Genomic DNA, 19,191 nt, shown 5'->3' with positions numbered 1-19,191 from the left:
TATATATGTATGTATGTCTGTCTGTATGTCTGTATGTCTGTATGACTGAACTGGTAGCAGGAAAAGATCCAGGGGAGATAGGTGTGAGAAAACACCACCAGGGCTTGCAGGGCTTGGTGAAGCCTGTGTGTGGTCTTCTGGAGTCCTGCTGGTCTCTTGCAAATTAGTCCCTAAGTAAGGGCTTTGTGCTCATTTGAGGGCAGGTAATTTGGGGAGACACTCTGTTGCGGTGCTAGCCTTGGATATAGTGTGCTTGGATTCCTATTTCCCATCCAGATACTGGATTCCAGCTTTCCTGTCTTTTCCTGTCTGCTTTCTAATTGGACCTCAGTTCATGCGTTCCTTCCTCAAGACTTACTGCATCCCTCCCTGGGAGGGCTGGGAAGCTGCCCCACCACCCTCCACCTCACCTCTGGGTGTTGACTGGAAAAGTAGGAGAGGAAGAAAGTGCCAAGAGCCTGGAGCCTATCTTTGATCACTACTTTGATTTTTTCCCAAGTGCCCCCATTCAAAATCCATAGTAATTTCCCTTTCAGGGGTAAGGATCTGTCTCCTTTTTATACTTAGTTTGCTCCATACTGAGGTTTTTTTTTTTTTTTTTTAAGTTTTACAAATTCAGCATTACATTTATACCTCACTTTTCAAAAGTTCAACTGATATCACTTTGCTTTATGAAAAACTTTCATTGGTACCTGTTCTGCTTACTGAAAGAAATCCAGGCAACATTTTACTTTTATGATAAAGGGCAGAAAGTTATGCCTTGGCTGTGCAGCAAGCTGAGCACAGACAGTGGCCACGCTCCTGCGTAGGAAGTGCTTTATACAGCTGCGTTCTCGTGTCATCTTTGCTTTCACGATACGTTAGAGCTATTTTGGGTTTCAGTTGTCATTTGGCATGATTTAGTAGGCTATTTTTGGAGTATGGGAATGCTCAAAATTTTCCAGAGGAATTACTAATTTTTTTATTGCTGTTTATCATTTCAGCTCTTATATAAGGCTTCATAGGAACTCTCTACTTTCAGAGAGTAAGAGAAATGACTTTCAGCAACACGCTGAAGAAAATGTAATTTGAAACTAATTAATCACAGTTTTATTCTATCTACACCTAGGGGACTTAACACCCAAAAGCCTCAAGCACAAAGAATAATTTTAAAGCAGTTGGGGTAGAAGCAACAAACAACAGATGTTATGGGAAAATTTTTAAATGCTCACATTTTAATAATTTCTCAAAATGTTGCTTATTCAATTTATACTGTCAGTCTCTGCCCTGCTGTCTTGCAATGTATAGTGTTATTTTACCATTTTACCAAAGGTTTAACACCAATCCTTTGAATTAAGTGATAGGAGGATACAACTTTTTTTTTTTTTTAGATTTATTTATTTGTGCATACAGAACTGGGGTACAGGCCAGAAGCTCAGGGGTGGCGAGAGGCTTCACCAGAGACAGAGTGGGGAGCAGAACAGGAAGATCGACCAAATACACTGCTGAAGGGAGCAGCGGGCGGGTCAGGAGAGGTCTGCCTCGCCATGTGGATCTCCTCTGGGGCAGGCGGGAATCGAACTCATGCAGAAGCGGCTTTAGATTCTCAGTGCTGTGCTTTAACCCGCTGCGCCACCAGGGAGGGCCAGGAGGATACAACTTTTAGTGGTTTCTTTTCACTGAAATATTGGGGCAAGGAAATATGCTCTACTAATTCTGTTAAAATATTTGGAATATAAGTAAATGAGACCAGTAGGGAACAGTGTATACTGTCTTGACATAGTATGAAAATTAAAGAGAAGTGGTTTGATTTGCTAACATCATCCATCTTTATTCTTATCTTTTCTCATTAGCCCTGGTTTAAAATGAGATCATTCTGTTTTATGAAAATACAAAATACTGTTTCCCATATAATGTTTATAATCTTTTCTGCTAATATTAACATTTCTTGTCAAGAATTTTTCAGTAGCAAATTGAAGTTCAACACATTGCCAGTAGCTAAAAGATGAAAGTGAATGTTATCAAATTATTAAAAAATAGGAATTGCTTTAAAATATAAAACAATTTTTACAATACTCCTAGCAACTCTTCATCACCAAGATTATCTTAACATTTAGGTCAGGTTAAGAAATGAATTATTTAATCTATTAATAAAACACTGTTGAACATCTTTATAGAATATCGGCTTTGCTTCAATATGAACACGACTTTCATGTGTACAGTCTCAGAGAAATTTTCTAACTTTGTGAGTGATACATAACTCACCCTCTTTGGAGATATCATTAATTTGATATTTTTAAAGATACAATTCTTAAAGGAATAACTAATGGGTGTCCCCAGACAAAAAGGCATAAAATACACAGAATTCTAGCTCATAGCACTTGGATTTCTCTGGGATTTACAAGGGATTGTTAGAAGCTTAGCATAGAAGCCATAAAATTATCATTTCTTATTTATAATTTATATTAGAAATGTGTTGTGTGAATGAAGTAGGAACAATAGAAGCCTGATGTCTTTCAAAACTTTCATCCTTATAAATAATGCAACTCTGTTGAGCTCTTTTCCCCAGTTGCCTTTCACGGAGTGTGCCCTTCCCTATTTTTGTTCTGTTCCATCAGATACGTGTAAACATAAATCCCTTTAAGAAGAACTCGCCCACCTGTGTGTCTGTCTCCAAGGGAAAATGAAATCTTACTTCCCTCATCTGATTAGCAGTAGGGTTCTCTCGACTGCAGGCTCCGGCATCGACATGAGTGTGATGAGCCAGCGTGCTGACATCAATGAACACTTTATTAAATTACGCACTCCCCTAAGCGGGCACTGCTTTCAGAGCCCTGATATTTTATGCGCTGTTGCGCTGACTCTGTTTTCTGAAACTCTAAGTGTCCAGGCCAACCTGAGGATAGAAAGTCCTGATGAAATGATGAAGATATTTTTCAAAACCATCCTGGCACACTGTTAGGTATTAGATTTAATCAGTTGTTTTGACAACAGATAACTAGCTGGAATTAAAGAATAGCATGAAACAAGACCAGCTATCAAATTTAGGGCATCTTTTCCTTTGGAATGGCAATTTCTAGGGGAGTCATTTGAATAGAATTTGATGTGAATAGTATTTGAAAATGATTTTTTCCCCCTGGATATTTCCTATTTAGATTTTTGATTTTAGGTATTAGTCTAAGTTTCCTAGATAACTGATAAAAAGCACACATTTTTACATGTTTTGGTACTTGGTAATGGACTCACAAAGAAGATAAAATACCTTTTAAAAATATAATTTATCCTTTTGGATAATATATTCCTGACAGGTGTGAGCTAAGATCTCATGATTTGTGTTTTTTTTCTGGAAATTAATGATGTTGAAGGTCTTTTCACCTCTGAGCATTTGTATAAAGGTCTGTTTATGCAATAAAAATAATCCTTTATAAACTAAAAGTCTATGACTTTTAACAGGAATTTGACAAATGTATATTGTCATATAACTGCCACCACAGACAAGATAGAGAATGCTTCCATCATGTTCCAGTAGCTCCCTCATGTCATTGTAGTATTGAGGCCTTAGCATGACTTACCTATTTTGCATTTCGTATCCCTCTACATAGATATATACATACACACACGCACATATATACATTTAAAAATTTAAAAATTTATTTATGCATGCATACAAGACTGGAGAACAGGCCAGAGTTGCAGGGGTGGTCAGAGGTTTCATCAGAGACAGAGTGGGGAGCAGAACTGGCAAATAGATGAAGTAAACTGCTGAGGGGTGTAGCAGGGGATTCAGGAGAAGCTTGCGGCACCTTGTGGGTCAGCTCTGAAGAGGCTACAGATAGCTTTGCAGTCCTGTGTTTTAACCCTTTGTGCCACCAGGGAAGGCCCTATATATATATATATATATATTTTTTTTTTAAGATTATTCATACAGAACTGGGGTACAGGCCAGAGGTGCAAAGGTGGTGAGAGGATTCACCAGAGACAGAGTGGGGAGCAGAACAGGCAGACTGATGAAGTACAATACGGAGGGGAGCAGGGGGCGGGTCAGGAGAGGGTTGCCGCGCCATGTGGATGACCTCTGGACCGGGGATCGGTCGAACTCACTCTGAAGCAGCTGTTGCTAGCTTGCTGTGCTGCATCCTAAGCCGTTTCGCCACCAAGGAGGCCCTATACTTACAAGTTTAAAGGAATGTCATAGAAATGCAGTCACGCGCTATGTAGGAGTATGTATTGGTCTGACTGACCACCCTTCCCATAGTGTATTACAGAGCCATATAAATGCACATAACAATAGGTGACACTACTTACTGATAAGTACCGTGATGTCTTATGGATGTACCAAAGTTTGTTCTATTTGACATTTGGATTATTCCTGTTTTTGATGATTAGGAGTAAAATAGGTATAACTATTTATGTATAGCTTTCTATGGACAAATGTTTACAATTCTCCTGGAGAAATACCTAGAAAGGACTGTTACAATCAAGAGTACACATAGAACTTTTTTAAAGAGCTGCTGTCTTTATAGATTTTTCTTTCCTCACAGTTATAGTCTTGTTTTAAAAATTGACATCAGCTGGATTTTAGTTTCATTATCAGATGCCACTGCTATTATCAAAAATAAGTTATGGGAGTGATAAATGAGTTATGTTTAAAGGGTGAATATATGTCTTTAGAAAATACATCAGGTGACATCTTGAGTAAATAACAGAAGGTACCATTCTAGATAATGAGGACTTGAAACAAAGCCCTTTCTTTGTAGCTCTTTATTCTCATTCCACAGTTGAGAGTGGGATGACTCAACCTAAGTGAATTTTCCTATATTCCCTTCCCCTCTCCATCCTCATGAATCTAGAATTTCATCTTCATTGTTAGTGGTAGGACACAGGATCATAAGTTAAGCTGTTCTCAAATGGAAATGCAGGCTACATAATACCTCCTTTTATTAACTCAGTCCATTAAAGGCCATTGAGTACACACACTCACTCATAAAACAATAAAAGGATGACTTTCTCCAAGTTGCAAAAATGCTTGGGCATAGTGAAAAAGTCACAATGTAACAACCTACAATAAGTATTCCTAAGCAGAAATTCGAAGTTGCATGCATGTGGAAAAAAGTTTACCAACTATTCAAGAGAACTGAGATTGCTGAAATAGTAGTTGGCAATTACTGAGTGTATGGTATTGTATAGATTGTGTGTTAGTGGTTCAGACTCTAGGTGCACATCTTTGTTTTTGGCATTGCTTTTATTTAACCTACTAAACTCTTCCTGAGATGGTGACTCTCTGTTTCCCATAGGGGATGTGACTAAATATGGGTCAAGTTTATAATTATTTCAGGCACCAATGTGCAATCTCTTTTAGTCTCTGAAGTCTACAAATTTCACAGTGTTCAATGGTGCAGACCTTTTTTTTTGTAGTGATTTTGTTTGTATTACATAGGATTTGGTACCAAATGAATCCTCTGAATATATATAAATTCAATACATTCTAAAAGTTAGACAATTATATGTCATCATGTTCCCATAGTTCTTTGTACTATAAAAAATCTAATACATGTATATGAAGACAAAAATTTCTCAAAATGAGAAATTTATCACTAGAATTTATCACTTGCATGGTATTCATATTGATATTACATTGGTTTTCAACTATAATCAAACTCTAGGCTACTACTTCTTCAGATGAATGTCACCACACCCACCATAATCGTCCTCCACCAAAGTACATTCTGATCCTCCTTATCTATGTGTTCTCACTCTCTGCCCCCACTTCCCATCCTGCTAGTCTCAGTTATTCAGTCAGATTTCTAGTGTTTGGTTTGGTTTGGTTTTACCTGACTTTTTGTATTGTTTCTCTATATTCCATATATGAGTGATCCCTTCTGGTATTTTTCTTTCTCTTTTTGTTTTACTTGGCTTAATGGTTACTTGGCTCCAGTTTCATACCTATTGTGGCAAGTGACAAGTTCAAGCTCATCTTTTTTTATAGTTTAACACTAGTTCATTGTAGAAGATATAATAACACATCTTCTTAAATCACTCACTTCTTAGCGTATATAATGTGTCTGTTTTAAACAGTGCTGTAATGAATATAGGCCTGCATGTACCCCTTCAAATGAGTGTTTTTCCATTCTTTGGGCAGATACCTAGGAATGGAATTAATGTATTATATTGTTGATTTGTTTTTAATATTTTGAGAAACTTCCATAATATTTCCCATAGGGATGGATCAATCAATTGTACATGTCCAGCAGTCCTTTTTCTCCATATTCTCACTGACATTTGTTATTTCTGAACTTTTTGATAAGGGCCATTTTTCAAGTGTTAGATACTGTCTCTTTGTGGTTGAGATTTGTATTTCCCTGATGAGGGACACTTTTTAATGGCCATCTGCTTGTTTTCTGTAGAGAAGTAACTGCTTAAAATTTATGCACATTTTTTCATTGGATTTTTGTTTTCTTTTCATTGAGTTGTATGTGTTCTTTGTAGACCTTGGATTGAGCCTCTTGTCAGATATATGATGAGTATTATATCCCTCAGTTCAGTAAGGTGTCTTTTCTTTTATCAATACATGCATGGAAATATTTGATAGGTTTCAACATCCATTTATGATAAGAAACCCTCAAAATTGGCAGTATATGGAAGATACCTCACAATCACAAAATCCATATATGATAGCTTATAATATAAAGATGCAGTAATAAGTATAGTGGTATTATTAAAAGACACAATTTTTGAAAAATAAAAATTAAGTACTGTATCTTTGTTCTCAGTGGAATTTTAATAGTCAATATATACTTAAATCCAATATTTGAAGTATATATTTCAGGTCACAAGCAATCTGTTGAATTTACATGTCCAAACACACTTTCATTAGCATTTTAGGTAAACATGTTTTTACCTAAAACCTTACTATATATGTCCAGATACTTCCATGGTTTATAGTTCAAACTATCACTTCATTGTTAGCAATTTCACACTTCAAGTGAATTCCTCTTATTTGTGATCAACAAATGGAAGCTAGCCAGGATGTCCTCTAGAGAAGAACATTAAAGTGTGAATTTTAATCACACTAGCATCTAGTCCTTATTAAATTATGCAGAAGTTTTCAGAACATTGCAGAGAAATGTGGTGGCTTGAGTTCTATTTCTGGTTATGACAGTAATACTCTGAGGCTAAGCACATCATATACCATTACTCTTGAACATGTTTATCTACCAGATTATGTTATAGAAGGAAAAAATATATTTCTGCAGCTCAGTTCCTTGATCATAAATCTACTGCCAAGATCAGGGTTGACTTCTCCAAAAGAAGGAGAAATAGAGTGTAACATCTTCAATCTTTTTAGGAGGGACCATAAATATATTTTAATTTTTTTAAATCAGAAAAAAATATTGAATGCTTAGGTCAAAGAGTACTTTAATATATAACAATACTATATGTCTTAATATGTGCAATTGTAAAATATATTATCCAGTATAATTTATATATATTGTCTAGTATTATTAAGGAAAAAAACCTACGAAGACAAACTGCTGAAAGCCCATGCAAGTCGTAGCACAGTCTTGGCTAACGTAGAGAAAACTGTTTCTGAAGGATTAGATGATTTGAACTTCACACAGGCTGTATTAGACCTGGATCTAAATTTAGTTTTATTTTTCATCATCATGGATTTGTGTCATACGAGGAAAGTGTAATAATTTTATATTTCTTCAATGCTTCTATTTCTTTCTTTCTGTCCCAATTCACAGTTCATTATATGCTCAATACTCCAGCTATCTCTCATTGTGTTGCCACAACTCAGCTGAACATCTGCACTTATGTGAGCTTGTTCATATGCAAACACATACAACATGAATACTCTCACGCACTCAGTGACATTTCGTTTCTGTGTTTCTTCTAGGACATCATTCCCCTCCAAAATTATTTCTCAGGCTTTCCATCTTTGATTTTGGTGTTCTTTTTTACATTGGTAAATCTTAAATGCTGAGAGCTATTAAAAATGTTGTTCATATTCAACATCTTCCGTGTTGACAGAGAGACAAGACTCCATAAGCAATGCTAGGAGAATAACTTTGAGCCTCAGTGACCCAGCAAATTGGAAGTTCTAAGTATACTTCATAGAAAGGTGTGAGAACACGGACACAATAATTTGTACAGCTAGGTCATTGAGACTCTCATTTTAATAAGCAAAAAAATACAAATATTTACAAAACATATATTATGCTTCAGTCTGTAATCTACATGTAAACATTGAAATCTTTAAAAATTAAGTTAGGTATTAATAAATAAGTCATAAACCATGAACTAAAAATCAACCTTTTAGTTGAGCTGAAATCTAGGATGAAAGTTCTTTTTAGCATTGAAGCAAGCATTATGAAAACCAGAAAATAAAGTACAGTCTAGTCACTCTTTGCCTTCAAGAATATGAAATTTAAGTAACACAATGCTCTTCCACTTTTATATTTCAGTTACAGATACATAATTTAGGAGTTAATCCTTTTTTATGTAATAGGTCTCTACACAGAGATAAGATAGGCTATCTACAAAATGGCTTTTTATTATTGCACAAATATCGAAGCATAATTAGAGTTAAAAAATTAGTACTGATAAGTCTGCTTCCTTTATTTGAGCTAGACTATCTCCAAAATGGATGCCACAACGACCAGATTTATGATAACTATGCTTCTCCTCCTGTGATAACTATATGTGTATATTTTAAGAGATTTTTTTTAAAGATTTTATTATTTATTTATACTTACAGAACTGGGGTACAGGCCAGAGGAGCGGCGGGTGAGAGAATTCACCAGAGAAAGAGTGGGCGTGGAACAAGAAGATCTACTGAAATACACTGCTGAGGGCCCTCCCTGGTGGCGCAGCGCTGAGAAGCTAAAGCCACTTCTGCATGAGTTTGATCCCCGCCTGCCCCAAAGGTGACCGCATGGCGCGGCAGACCTCTCCTGACCCGCCCGCCGCTCCCCTCAGCAGTGTATTTGGTCAATCTGCCTGTTCTGCTCCCCACTCTGTCTCTGGTGAAGCCTCTCGCCACCCCTGAGCCTCTGGCCTATACCCCAGTTCTGTATGCACAAATAAATAAAACTTAAAAAAAAAAGAAAAGAAAAAAAGAAATACACTGCTGAAGGGAGCAGCAGGTGTGTAGGAGAGGTCTGCTGCACCATGTGGGTCAGCTCCCTGACAGTGGATTGAACTTGTGGCTTTGGAGAGATTCATAGTGTGATGCTTTCACTCATTGCACCACCAGGGAGAGCCCTTTTAATGGTCAGTAATATATCTTCACATTGAATCTTTAAGGTGTTTACACATATGTGTCTCACATTTTCAGGTGTGATGGTAAGAACACACTTTGCAGGAGAGTTAACCCCAGCTTAGTGCATATTCATATAGAACACAATAAAGCTTGTATGATTATTTACATTCTCTTCATTAGTATCTACACAGAAAGTTTGCAGAGAAGTTACTTTGAGTGGAAGTGATCTTTCAGGAATTCTTTATTCCAGCAATGGCTATTTTTTCTTTATGTTTTAATTATGTATTCAACGATGAAGGATATACCATTTGGGGAGGAAGAACTCCCAAGCTCTTACCCCTTCACTCATTGCTACCCAGAAGCTTCAAGTCCTGGATCAAAAGAAAATTGGGTACCAGATGGTTTTTATCCTAATATCTTTAAGTCACCCTGAGAGCATTCTTGATACCAATTTCCTCATAATGAAATAAATCCTAGCTACAGTAGAATGAGACTTCCAGGAAACAGCAGGTGTGGTATCATAGCTGTATTAGCACTGCTAACTTGATCGTGGATCATATCACATCTGGGAGCGCCACACAGATGCTGAAGTTTAAAAGCCTGCTGAGAGCAGTAAGAACTTGGGTGTTCCTCTTCAGCCTACTAGCAGGGATCTAAAAGTTAATGGTCACACCATATTATGTGCAACACCCATCTATGTTTCTTTCCATCCTTGCCTTATGCCATATCCATGCATCACCAAATTCATATGTGCACCGTCTGGTTTTGAAAATTATCATGTTATGATATTAGCACATGATAGAGCTGCAGAAGTATGTTTACCAGTTTGTGTGCAGGTCACATTCCTAGAGAATAAAATTAATTTCAAATGGTTTTACTTGAAGGGAATTTTCATTTGAAATGAATAGCAAAGATCAGAGATTTTTGGAATTCTCGCTGCATCAGTACTAATTCTAGCCATGTTTGATAACTTATCTGAGACTTACAAGTGTTTCTGTTGCCTATTTCATTCAACTATGATGTATTGACTGCCTATTTGACATATGCCTTATGTGAGTTCTGTTATGATATATATAAATAAGATATAAGCAAAAGATGATATAAATGGTACTTGACATATTGTGCTTTTTAAGGGAAAAGAACCAAGTTCTGTTCCCAATGAGAAATTTTAGAGAGAATATTCAATCAAAAATATTAATATTTCTGAATATATTAAACTATTGCACACATTTTAGTGTGTGCAATCTTTATCATAGTAACTTTGGATGCAAGAAGTAAGACCCTGCTTTAAGCTTAGAGTCTAAACAGAGATACATATGCAAATTCATCCTTAAAATAGAGTGATAAATATTCAATGTAGAGTTATGTATTTTCTATGACATTAGAGCACAGTAGGTAATGTGTAATGAACTCCTGGAAAATCTAATCAAGCATATGGACTCATATTACTTGAGTCCTTCGTGTAATGCTTTGATTCAATTATCTCACATAGTGCTTTATACTAGATGCATAAAATGGTGTCAGTTGCATAAAACGGAAGTATTTAGTATGCATTGGCTCATTTTAATTGCATCAACATACCTGAAAAATGTCCCTTTATTTCCCAATGTTGAAATTTCATCAGACTGTATTGGTGCTATGAAACTCTAAAAGGATTAAAATTGTTTACCCATAGAGTCTGGGATTTGGTCTCAATAATCTTTAGCATTTTTCATTACAATTATAAGTGATAAAATTAAAGTGAAAAAAGCTGGTACATTAAGATCCTAATCAACATGATCAACTGACTGAAGAATGACTGATTCCTTTGTATGCAAGGATAGAGTGCTATTTAATTGATCACCTGTGATGTGTGACAATTAATAATTGACATATGTCAAAAATGCCTATTCTGTTACATCTTGTGACCAGCTATTCTTGGCTTCCTGTGTATAATCTTAAAGGTTCTAGAGAAAATGTTTGTGGTAAGTATTTCGAAGAAAAATTAGAACTGTTTTTGTAAACATAAAATAAGGTTCAATGAGACAGATGCTATGAAGTATATATATAAAAGAAAACACACTTTGTCATATGACCAAGAGGTTCGTTGCTGTAAGATATACTATTTCAATCAAATAGACTCTTCCAGTTTAAAATTGCCAGAAAAAGCCTGATTATTGAAAAATAGTGATTTGATCTTCCACAGTAATCACATTCCATCTGCTCTCCCCTCTCCCCAATATAATAGGCCACCTACCTAGGCTGTGGGATATTAAGTGCTAAACGCATTCTGAAGACGATTAGGGGTTTGAAGTGGTCTAGAGCTTTGATATTCAAAGGACGTGGTCCCATCTCCTCTGCATTACAGGAAAAATTATTAGATATACAAAATGCTGCACGCTATCCCAGATTTGCTAGCTGGGAAGAGCGTAGATATTTAACTAGAGTGGTCGAGGAGAGTGGAGGTACATTAAAATTTGAGGAGATCTGGTCTGGAAGAGTTCCAGGAATATGGACTACTAAGAGAACATTTAATAATTCTTAAACTTCATGTGATATTTATATTAAATGATTTTTTTTAGGTTAAATAAGGAAATGTGATTTTGAAAGGTTAGCTTGAATGTGAAATTTATTAATCGGAAATGGCATTATAAAATTTCATTAATTTCTAGCATGTTTACTCGAGGAGATGGTTGTGTTCTAGTTCACTTGATTAATATTAAAATGTTACAATTAAAAACAAGTAACAGTTTCTTTATGTAATATGTTCATATTCTAAATCTTTAAAAATATAAGACAGCAATCTGTTAATGAAGGAGCTTTTATAAGCATATTAATTACTTAACTAGAAATTCAAGAAATGTTTATTGATATCTAGCTAACCAATATGCTGTTGTTCCTCGGTGAAGAAATTCAAAAAAGTATAACCACATAGAAAAGATTTACAAGTATACATTAATTAGGGAGTACTAATAATTGTAAGAAGTTATGTGTCCACTTAAATAAACTACTGGAACTAATGTGAATTTAAAAAATAATCTGACTCCAAATATTATAGTGAATCATAAAGTTAGGATGTCTTCATTTTAGAAGTAGACATGTTGAAAACCTTTAATTGATTTTGGTCTTGATGAAATGGGTTTTAGCAAATTAATTTGGCTAATACCTTGTAGGATATATTTTAAATAAAAAGATTAAGGTTAAAGAAATGTCATAATAGATACTGTACACTGTTTTGCATAAAATGATTTAAAATACTGTGGTGTCACATTGGGGAATGAACTCAAAGTCTGGAAGAAAGAACAAAAAAAAAAAAAAAGGAAGCAATGCCCAGAAAGCATTATACTTGGTTAAATGGACGCACAAAAGACATTCTGTACTTTGAGTCAGATTACTGCAAGAATAATGACTTGTCTTATTTATAATCAAGGATCAATGTTTTGAAAAAGCTAATAAATAGAATAAACTTAGGAAGAATTGACATTTGATAAGTTCATTGTTGATTTATTTCACGTAACTTCCTATCTTTACTACATTTTGTGTGAGCTTATCAGTGCTCATCTTAAAGATTCCCACTACATGCACACATGGATAGCCTCCAGGATTAAATTCAATGTTAGTCATCAGAATTTACATTCTTTACCAAAGTTAAACCTACATTGAAACAATGCGATCACTCAGATCCCATGGTTTACCTTGCATGTAGCTCTTGTCTTTGTACATTCTGTGGATTAGATGAAGGTATAAGGACAAAACATTAGGTTTTTGAGGATTCTATTAATATATCCTCTTGCTCAGTAATTTTTTTAAAGACTTATTTATGTATGCATACAAGAACTGGAATGTAGGCCAGAGATCCAGGGGGTGAGAGGATTCACCAGACAGAGAGTGGGGATGAGAACAGGGGGACACTGTCCTGAGGGGAGCAGTGGGCAGGTCAGGTTTGCTGCATCGTGTGAGTAGCTCCCTGACCAGGGGTCAACTTGTGCTGCAGTGGCTATGGATAGCTTCCTACTGCTGTGCTTTAATCTGTTGCGCCACCAGGGAGGACCCTGCTCAGTGATACTTTATTCAACCTTGTTGGGTCTACGAATGAGCCCATCAAAGACATATTTTTGCTGTTACAATGCTTTTTAGATCTTGAATTTATTTTTAGTTCTTTCTTAGGATTTCCATTTCTGCATACATTGTCCATATATCCTTGCATGCTGTTACATCCTGAATTAGTTCATGTATCATGTTTATTAGTCATTTAAAATTCCTGCTCTATAATTACAACATCTCTGTCATGTCTGGTTCTGACATATTTGTCTCCTGAGGTGGGAGAGATAGATACGCAGTGTTCATAGTTAAGGAGAGTCAGCTTACTCTGATGTTAGTTTTCCCAAAATTCATCTAAAGAGACGATGCAAATGTCAATCAAAATTTCCATCTGGTTTTACACTTAAATTGGAAGGTAATTATAAAATTTATATGGAAAATGTAAAATACCTAGAATGTGTTCATCACATTTTAAAAGAAAATTAAAATCAATTAGCATGATCTGATTTTAAGAATTATGTTTTAAAACAATCAAGACAGTGTATTATTAACTATAAAAATATATAAATAGATCAATGGAATAGAGAGTCTAAAAATAAACTTAACACAAAGGTACTTCAGTGGAGAAAGAGGATGGTGTTTTAAGCAAATGATACTGAACATTTGAATATTCATATATAAAATGAAAATCTCCATATCATGGGCCACATATAAAACTTGTTTCAAATTGGACAGTAGTCTAAATGTAAGAACTAAAATTATCAAACTTTCAAAAGAAAGCATAAATAAAAATCTTTCTGGACTTCAAGTTAGGCAAAGATTTATATATATATGTCATCAAAATTCCAACTGATTAAAGAAGAAATTACATCAATCAATTTAATAAAAGCGACAAAATTTTGCATCTCAGATGTCATTTAATCTTGAATAGTTTGAAATGTTTCTATCAAATAACATTTGTGTAAATTATATTGAAATGTATTTCAATTATCTTAAGTCAGTATTTAACGATACCCTTTACTATAAATTCTTCAGAAAATGTATCAATAAATAAGAGAAATTTGAGCTACAAATAAAAAAATCCCATGTAGACCCCAATTGCCTACCGAAAACTTTTATAGAGAATATCTCCATTACTCCTCTAAAATATGGTACTTAGGCTTCTAAAATTAAAAATAGTTATATTAAAAATGGTCACCAAAATAGCATAGAGTTGCCAGCTTCTATTTGAAATAAAAAGAAAGTGAAATGAGAGTGGGTCTTGCTTCAACAAATTGTAAAGCTTTCATAGAAGAAACTCTCAATTGTACAAACTCCTAACTCTTAGAAGTAGAATATATTTCTAGAGAACAGCTTCTAGTATGTCCTGATAAGTAAAAAGGCTAACATATTTTGGTAAACGTTCCCTGAGAATCCAATCACTTTGAGTTTCTGTAAAGTAACTGCTTTGTAATGTAAAATCATTTTATGCATCAGATAATTTCTATACTCAAAGTATAGCATTCCATGGCGTATTTTAATGCAGTTTACATCTATCATGTTGAATGCTTCACTTGCTACAGAGAGCTCAGCTGTCATTTAATATACTCCAAGGAAATACTGTTCCACCATTAATCTTGTTTCCAAAGCAAGTTTGCATTAACCTTTAAATCTTCTTAATAATAAAGCAACAACAAGTAAACAGATTGCTTTCACATTACGGTAGATAAAAGCATCACTGTAAATGCTGGAGTACTTCTGAAGGTGTTGCCATATTGCCCAGGCGGAACCTCAATTTTGGGGGGCCCAAACCAATTTTTATAGCAAATATTGTATCTTAGAGTCAGAGCTAACCAAGAGCTCAATAATTAGAACACATGTGAAAAGTACATGTTAATAATAAATGAGGAATAAAATTACAATTTAAAAATAAGTGTTTCCATGCATAATTGTTAGTGTGTGCGTCGACCTGCATACACACACACAGGTATAGATAGTACTAAGCTTCTGAATCAATTGGTGCATTTATTCAGTCTATTTTTTGAACATCTATTGTGTGCATGAGTCTGGTCTAGGCACTGTAAACACAGCAGCAAAGAAAGAGCAAAATTCCCTTCCATCATGGAATTAAAGCAAGGACAAAGAATATATACCACCAGCATGCTTATAATGTTAGGTTGCATTTCGAGAGAGACATGAAAGAAAGACATCCTCCTAAGTGGGTGCCTAGAGGAAGAACATTCCAGGAAGAGGGAACAGCTGTTCTGGTCGAGAAAAGGAGCTTAGCAAGTGCCTGTAAGCTGAGGCAAGGAGAACAGTTCAGTTGAGGAGTCACTGTGGGATAGTGAGGTGGGTGATTGAATTAAAACATGAGGTCAGGGATTGACCAGCTGTCAAAAAAGAGGGAGCAGAGTTACAGATTCTTGTGAGAATTTGGATTTGATCAAAGTAACATGAGAAACCATTGAAGTATTGAGAAGTGACATAATCTGATTTACATTGTTATGGGGTTGCCTGGGACATTTTGTTGAGAAAATACTTGCAAAGAGGGCTTAGTGGCAGTGGCAGTGGCTGTGGCCAGAAGTGGACAAGATGGCATGTGATGTGTCAAAGGCACACGTGACCGCATGGATAAATCCCTCTACTCAGTGGTACTAATTGTATTTCATATTGATTTACTCTAGTGGAGGTCATATCCCCCTTTAGAAAACTCAAGGGGATCCACAGATCGACCTAAGAGAGAAGAGAGGACAGGTCTTCCAAGACTGTTCTCTTTTTGTTTTTGGTTTTATGTCTACCTTTGAACAGCACTGTTGGAAGAAATTATATTGCTTTAAAAAAACATTTAAATATCATTATGCTGTACAACAGATGCATGTTTCCTGTTTTTATAGTTTATTTATATCACTAAATTGCTTTCAAAAATTTAATTCATGCTAAATTACTCTGGAAAAGTCTTGCAAAATTAACAACATCTTTACACTTTATAGGGATTATAATTCCTGAAAGCTGTTGAAGTGTCAAAAGAAAAAAGAATCCAATGTTTAAATGTATCTTTTCCTTAGAATTTGTTTGAAAGAAATTATTTACAATTATCATGTCTTAAACTGTAGACATGTTACTTGACAAGCAATGTTTCCTGAAACTAATCATTTTATTATGTAAAAGAAGGAAAGTAAATATTTTGGCTTCTATTAGTAATAAACCCTTGTCACTTTAAATTTAAAATGACATGAGACATTCATAAAGTTGTCAACTGACTTTTTTTTCATTTATTTCTTTTGTTTGAAGCTTTTGAAAACGTGTCCCAAACATTGATGAAATGTTGGAAACCAGTTGAAAAGCAGCCATCTCAACACAACAGGACTTCTGTCTCTTCATCCACACTGAGAATTGTCAAAAACCAAACTATGACAGTGTATCAATTTTTGCTACTGTTTCTACTCTGGGTATGCCTGCCACATTTCTGCTCTCCCGAAATGGTGTTCAGAAGGACTCCTGTGCCCCAGCAAAGAATTTTAGGTACCCGTGTACCGAGGAGTGATGGCAAAATTCTGCATCGTCAAAAACGTGGTTGGATGTGGAATCAATTTTTCTTACTGGAGGAATATACAGGATCTGATTATCAATATGTCGGCAAGGTAAGTCTTCATTGAATTGGAAAAACTTTTTATTCTTTCCTTTTTGGTCTTTTAGGAAGGAAAATTTGAAAATCACCATGGCAGTTAGTCTTTACAAATTTTATTTGATAGACACCCTAAAACAATTTTTGTAGATGGGATGCAAATTGTATTTTGAAAAAAAAAAAAAACTGTGGGATAAATATAGTATTGTAAATATAAGAATTAACTTGCTAGAATGGGTTCTACCTACTAAATTGTAAAACTATGATTATTATGAGTGGCTTATATATATAGATATATCATATATTATATACAATAAATATATAAATATATAACATAATACAAATATATAAAATAATATTATATATTAAATATCTGTGCTATATATATTATAGATTCATATACTTTTAAAAATAATACTTTTATTTAACTACATTATACAATATGGCATTCAAAAACCCATTGAGAAAAAAAATAGAAAGATGGGAAAAATAAGAGACAACTGAGTGAATAAATTGTCACTGCCATGGCAGGAAGAAACCAAGCTAACCAATAATGAACTCAGAGCATTTCTATGTTCAGCAGTCAGTAACCAAAAAACATTTTTCCCTAAATCATTCAAGTATATTATAAACCACAATCTATTTGGTATAACTTCCTTTTCCTTTTTGAATGATAGAAGCATAATATAGACCTTTCAGAATTTTCTTATGCACAGGATAGCACGTGTTCCCTTTCTTTACTTCCCAAAACAAAGGGTTACAGAGGTGAATATCAAGTAATCTGCCTGTCATACTCGGTTGTCTTACTAGAATTGGGGCACAGGTCCGAGGTGCAGGGTCAGTGAGAAGATTCACCAGGGACATAGTGGGGAGCAGAACAGGCAGAGTGATGAAGTCCACTGCTTAGGGGAGCAGCGGGCGGGTCAGGAGAGGTCTGCCGCGCCATGTGGGTCACCTTCCTGGCCCAGGAGCGAACTGGTGCCGACATGGCTTTGCAGAGCTCCATAATATGCTGCTTTAACCCACTGCACCACCATGGAAAGCACAGGCGGGATATTTTTATGAAGTTATTTTTCAATTTAACTGTTTTAACTGCAGCCATAAAAAGGATTGAAAAATGAAACAAATAAATGCAGTAGATAACTTTAGTTAGAAAAAGTTTGGGAAGAAAATAAAATGTAATGACTTGGTTGACACTGGTATAGATCCTTTAGACTAAATAATTATGGAGATTCCTAAGGCGAGAACAACTGAACTTTTGGATGAATATAGACATTGTTTCTCTTCTATGTAAAAACTGCAAAAAGAAAATTCAATCTATAATAGAATTTGTAAGAACATTTTATACTAATCCTCAAGCAAAAGGTAATAAAAACATTTTAAAGTAGAAAAGTATTTGAAAAAGTAATTTTAAATACCCTGCAGACCCCTTGTAAATTTTTTTATTCAGACCATCTCTTGGCTTCTAATTCTCAAAATAAATGGAAGGTATGTATCTATCGATATTTTGGCCAGCAATTACATAGGGAAAATATGTTTACAACCTAAAAGTTCACTGTAACATTAAAACAAAACAATATTCAAGAAGAATACTTTTTCAAAATATGCTTGTTAGAACTTCAAATACTCTGATGGAACTGCAAAATCACCTGTACATGGTTTGAAATAGCAAAGCCTTAACAAAAAGTCATTTCGTCTTTGGCAGTAGCATTCTACTTATTTTCTTGTAACTGTGGTGTGTGTGTGTGTGTGTGTTTTTCTTGTTTTTATAGAGCTCTTTTCCGTATTTTTTGTAAGAGAGATCTACTATTTACAAAATTCTTCAACTTCTGTTTGTCAGGGAAGACCTTAAAATATTTATATTCTACATTTCAATCCATCATTTTTCAAATATAGGCCATTTAACACATAATCCTCTTGTAATGAAGATTATGTGAAAGTTGAGTGAATGACTTTTAGCAAAAATTGAAAGAAATCTCTGGAGATAAAAGTATATTATAGTTCACTAAAGTTGCTCTGTAGAATGTATCCAAATATAATGTATCAGAACAGGTGCATTTGTAATGGCAATGAAACTTGGGAAATTATTATGATGGTGTCATGAATTTCTATCAAAATCTCTCATTTTACTTCTTAGATATGGTGGATAATTATGTATTCAATAAAATTTTGTCCCCATTGTACTGAAGATTGATGTTCTTTTCAGTAAAGAAAGAAAATGTGGGATATATGTTACTGTGTTTGCTTATCAGTTTCTAGTACTCAGAATATATCTATATAGTTGAGTTTTGTTGCTTCTTATGAAAGAATAGAAAAGGAGGGA

The 19,191-nt window shown here is 34.9% G+C and overlaps 1 protein-coding gene across 1 annotated transcript in view; it reads left to right on the top strand.

The window, feature by feature from the left end:
* Positions 1-19,191, top strand: part of CDH10 (cadherin 10, type 2 (T2-cadherin)) — a 135,142-nt gene that overhangs the window by 36,973 nt on the left and 78,978 nt on the right. The window contains exon 2 of the mRNA XM_004678066.1: positions 16,535-16,884. Within this exon, the coding sequence (XP_004678123.1) occupies positions 16,561-16,884 (324 nt within the window). The 5' untranslated portion in view covers positions 16,535-16,560. The remainder of the gene's footprint in view (positions 1-16,534; positions 16,885-19,191) is intronic.

Source organism: Condylura cristata, unplaced genomic scaffold, assembly GCF_000260355.1.
Source record: "Condylura cristata isolate star-nosed mole 26May11 unplaced genomic scaffold, ConCri1.0 scaffold00007, whole genome shotgun sequence".
Taxonomy (NCBI): domain Eukaryota; kingdom Metazoa; phylum Chordata; class Mammalia; order Eulipotyphla; family Talpidae; genus Condylura; species Condylura cristata.
Note: the sequence above shows the minus strand (reverse complement) of the source record. Positions and strands in the feature narration are given on the sequence as shown.